General features: G+C 33.3%; 1 protein-coding gene across 1 annotated transcript; it reads left to right on the forward strand.

Annotated features, from left to right (window-relative positions):
• The first annotated feature begins 1,702 nt into the window (after positions 1–1,702).
• On the forward strand, positions 1,703–2,293 carry LOC130934509 (cytochrome P450 71A9-like). The gene has a single exon (XM_057864072.1). It carries the CDS (start codon positions 1,703–1,705, stop codon positions 2,291–2,293), a length of 591 nt encoding a protein of 196 aa, XP_057720055.1.
• Positions 2,294–4,706: the final 2,413 nt, after the last annotated feature.

Here is a 4,706-nt window from a genome sequence, read left to right on the forward strand (position 1 = left end):
TATTTGACTGCCCTTCGATGAGTATGTACGCCATGATGTTAGCTTCCATGTTGTTGGCCATGAATCTTTACTCCAAGCTATGAAGCTTGACTCCTTGAGACCTTGCTCCTGATACCAATTGATGAAACTGCTAGAACTTGAGAAGGGGAGGTTGAATCAAGTTAACTTAGATTTGAACTTATTAAGCTCTATTTTTGCGAAAGCTAAATATGCAGGAGATTTTTTCGTTTTCTCTCATACACCAGATAGAAACAGAAAGGGAAGAAGAGAAAGGGGTCAGCATGTATCCTGGTTCGGTTTCTATGTGCCATGAAGAATACGTCCAGTCTTCACCACAATTATGGTGAAATTTTCACTATAATCAAACTAATTACAATCACCAATACTAATGAATTACAACCTAATTCATCTAGTATCATTTACTAAGCTTTCTACCCAAAGCTTAGCTACCCAAGTGCTGTCCCAACTTGAAAGGAGAACCCAGGTTCAAATTTTTACCAAGTGTTGTCCCAACTTAGCAAGGAGAACTAATCTGAAACCAAATTATATAGAAATAATTCATTTGCCTTTTTCATGTATCTCTCTTGTCTCTTTTCTCATGGCTTTTACTACTCATATAATTAGCCTTTTTCTCAATTACAGAAAGATAACATTAGATAGCTATAACAAAGAAAATTAGAAATGAAGCACTAGTAGAAGAAAAAGAATTCAACTCAAGTTTGTTTAGATGATACTCTTGAATTTGCTCCCTTTTTCTTGCTTTCAAATATTAAAATGAGGCCTCTTTTATAGAATCAACTTGCTCTTCTAATTTGTTCTTCATTTCCTCTTCCAATTCCTCGAACCATCAACCTGTTGAAACTGTCTCCATTAGCATGCAATGCTTTTTTCATTCTACTCCACTAACTCTGCTTGTTGAGGAGCTACTCCACCACCTCTTCTCTTTGTGAAATTTTTTCACTACCTCTACTATCTTTGTGTTATTGTGTTGTTCTCAGATGTTACATTTTACTCTTTCTTTTTTTCTAAATGTTGATCCTCTGATATTCTTGTAGTGGTGTGTTGATGTCCTAGTGTCTTGAGAGTATCCCAGCTGTCTTTATTGTGTTGTTAGTGTCTTTTTGTTTCATCCGTTCTTCATTTTTCATAATGAAAACAAATGCCCTTTTATCACTTTGTAAATGTAAAGTTTTCTTTCTTTACATTTTGTTGAACGGTGCTTGTTAAATTCATTGGGCTTTAGCATTAACTTGAAGCATTAAAGGAATACTCAAACAACATTGTTAGACTGAGAAATGAATAATGAGCCTGCATCACTAAAACACACATTAAACCATAATTGTGTTTTTAATCCAATAAATATTTGTCATTATAATTGTGTATCAAAATCAATCTTAACTCAACAATATCATATCAAGCTTCAGTGGCAGAATCTTTTAAATTCAATGTTTCTGAAATTTTATAACTAAAACTATTTGAAGATTAAGATTATATATAGGATTAGTTGTTATTTGCATTCAAGTTGAAGATATAAGAAAGGCATATAAGTAACCTTACCGAATAAGTGTTGAGGGAAAAATTGGAGAGAAATAAAATGAATATGTGATCGACACGTGGCTTAATAGAATGATTCAATGCATGGCCATTCTATATTAAAGAGATTGGTTCTGTCCAAAACATCAACACGCACCAACAACGAACAATGATTCTCTCTTGCTCCCTCTTTGTTTTCCTTACACTACTCTTTTTCATCTTAACATTTAGAAAATCAGATCTACAAAGACACCTTCCTCCAGGCCCACGGAGACTACCATTCATCGGCAACCTTCACCAAATTGGTGAGCTCCCCTATCTATCACTTCAACAATTGTCAAGTCATCATGGGCCACTCATGTTCTTGAAGTTGGGTTCTGTTCCTACTTTGGTGGTCTCCTCGGCCGAGATAGCCAAAGAGATCTTCAAGAACCATGACATGGCTTTCTCCGGCCGCCCCAAACTTTATGCCGTGAACCGTTTGGGATACAACGGTTCAGCTATGACTTTCACTCCTTACGGTGACTACTGGAAGGAAATAAAGAAAATTGTGATGTTGGAGTTACTGAGTGTAAAGAGGGTTCAATCTTTTCAAGCTGTGAGGTTTGAAGAGGTTCAAGTTCTCTTCCATTCCATAGCACTTTCCTGCGGTAGTCCTGTTAACCTAAGCCACTTGAAGCTTTCTCTTACCAGTAATATTGTTTGTCGGATTGCATTCGGCAAAAGGTATTGTTCAAATTGTGTTGTTTGGACACATTAATTTTTCTTTAACCAGTTGCCAAAATAATATACAAATATAGATTAAGGATTTGATTTATTATTGTAAAAAAATGAATAATTATTAGTTCAAAGAGATTGGCTCATTATTTTTTATTTGCAAAAATAAACTTATTATTGTTTTAGTATTTGACTTATTTTTGTAGTATCTCATTTAATCTATTAATTTTAATTATCAATAATACTATAAGATCAATAAAATTTATTTTTTTAAATATTTAGTCAATAAAAGTATTTTATACTAAATTTTAAATTCTAAATCCTTAATATTAATAGTAAAAAATTATAATATTGCTAGAAGGTAATGAATCTTAATATTTCTCTATTTCTTTTTATAATTTCTGATGCGAACAATCTTGTACTTAAAGTTTGCAATTGTAATTACAAGAGCTAATTTACCTGTTTTTATTATCTGAAAATATTCTTTTCGTTCCTGACCGGTGAACTTTTAAATTAGTTAAATATTGTGAAGGCTGATTTATTTATTAACAAATTGCAAATGTCCTTCATTTCCTGCACTAAGTTATCATTTTCAGCCTTTTATATATTGCAAAGTTAAGAAAGTCCCCTAAAGAGAAGTTAAATTTAAATATTTTCTCCTAAACCATTGTGTTTTTTTATTTTTAAGTTTTTTGTAAGTTTTAAAGGTCCTAGGAACCTAAAACTTTAAAACAGATTTTGACAATAAGGTTATCTGCATTTGCAAATTATTTTATATATGGAAGTTGTTGATCCATAAAATGATCATCATGGACATGTAGTTGAAACAAACCTCCCAAATCAAAAAGAGAAAGGGCAAAATTTAAAATGCTACAATCAAAATGGTTCTCTTTTGCTCTTTTTGATTATAGATTGAACACTATCTAAATATCTAATCTTTGAATTTCTATTGCCTTGTACTTGTGCAAGGAGATTGATGTTGCATAATTTTTTGCGTAGTCCATATCGTTGTTTTGTTTTTCACGCCGCCTTCTTAGCTTATTCTTGACTGCTTCTTTCGTAGAATCTGCCATATCTGCATTCCTAAGAGCCATATAAGTTGCAGCCTTGATTTCTCAAATTGCTTTTAGGTTAGCTTCTACTTTCTTGTCCATTTCTATTTTTCTTGCATTAATTGGTTTCACCTAAGCGCGTGCATCAATTTATGTATTTTTAAAGCATCTTGAACAAGCATTTTTACAAACACATTGAAGGCTCTTGTAGGGAGTGTTTATATTAGTTGTGCGAGAAATGACTTATATCAATTATTATATGAATAATTTGTTTTTTCATAACTGATTATGATAAAAACTAATTGGGTGCTATTTGTTATGTAGTTGAGTACATTGTTGATAAATGTGAAAAGTAGGGGTGTACATGGGCCGGGCCACACCGGGTTTTGCCTGACCCAGACCCGGCCCGAAATATAGACCGGGCCTAATTTTTAGACCCTAACCCGACCCTAAACCCGATGAAACCTATGCATCTTCGGGCCGGGTGAAAACCGGGTAAAAATCGGATGAAAACCGGGTCTTTAGCATATAAAATTCAGCCAACCATTATCTAAAATTAAAACATAACCACAATCAATACTAATATTGTCTCGTAACACTAAACAGTTAAGTCACAAACAAATAACACAAAACATTACACACAAGTCTTGTTCTTCCTAAACATAGAACTTTAACTCATAGTCTTTATAACACAACATTAACCACAGAAGAATAGTCATCCATCAATTGCTATTAATGTTGTCAACTTGTTCCTTGTGATGTGGATGCATTAGTAAAACCTACAAAATACAAATTATAAAATATATAAAATTATTCATTTTTATATAAGAGATTATTAATTCAAATAATTAAGTCACAATAATAAAAAAATTATAAATGTACCTTCAACAATCTTCTGACTACTATCAAATTGATCAAACTCTTGATCTCCAACTTGTTGTTTCGAAGGGCACAACCAACTTTGAGTGCATATCAAAGCTTCGGCCATTAATGGTGACAAAGAGCTGCGGAAGACATCAAGCACACGTCCACCAGTGCTAAAGCATGATTCAGAAGCAACGGTTGAGACCGGAATACCTAAGACGTCACGTGCTAAGAGAGAAAGAACTCTATATTTTGAAGCATTCACTTTCCACCAAGCCAATATATCAAAATTCTCATCTTCTACAGTATCTTCGGCCAGATATCTCTCCACATCTGACTTGCTATCTGCATTAGCCTTCTCTCTTTTTGCTTTTTCCACATATTCACTCTATTTTCAGAAACTCCCTTAGCACCAGTTGAGACTTTAGTATTATCATCCAAGACATCTCTAGATGAACTTCCACCATCCTCCCTTCCTTTATCATCTACAACCTCCTTTTCATAAAACTTATATAAAGTCTCTAATGTTAATTTAACAAA

This window comes from Arachis stenosperma, chromosome 6 (genome assembly GCF_014773155.1).
Source record: "Arachis stenosperma cultivar V10309 chromosome 6, arast.V10309.gnm1.PFL2, whole genome shotgun sequence".
In the NCBI taxonomy this organism is placed as follows: Eukaryota; Viridiplantae; Streptophyta; class Magnoliopsida; order Fabales; family Fabaceae; genus Arachis; species Arachis stenosperma.

Coding starts and splice junctions, on each gene's coding strand:
- LOC130934509 (XM_057864072.1), top strand. CDS start 1,703: ATGATTCTCTCTTGCTCCCTCTTTGTTTTCCTTACACTACTCTTTTTC.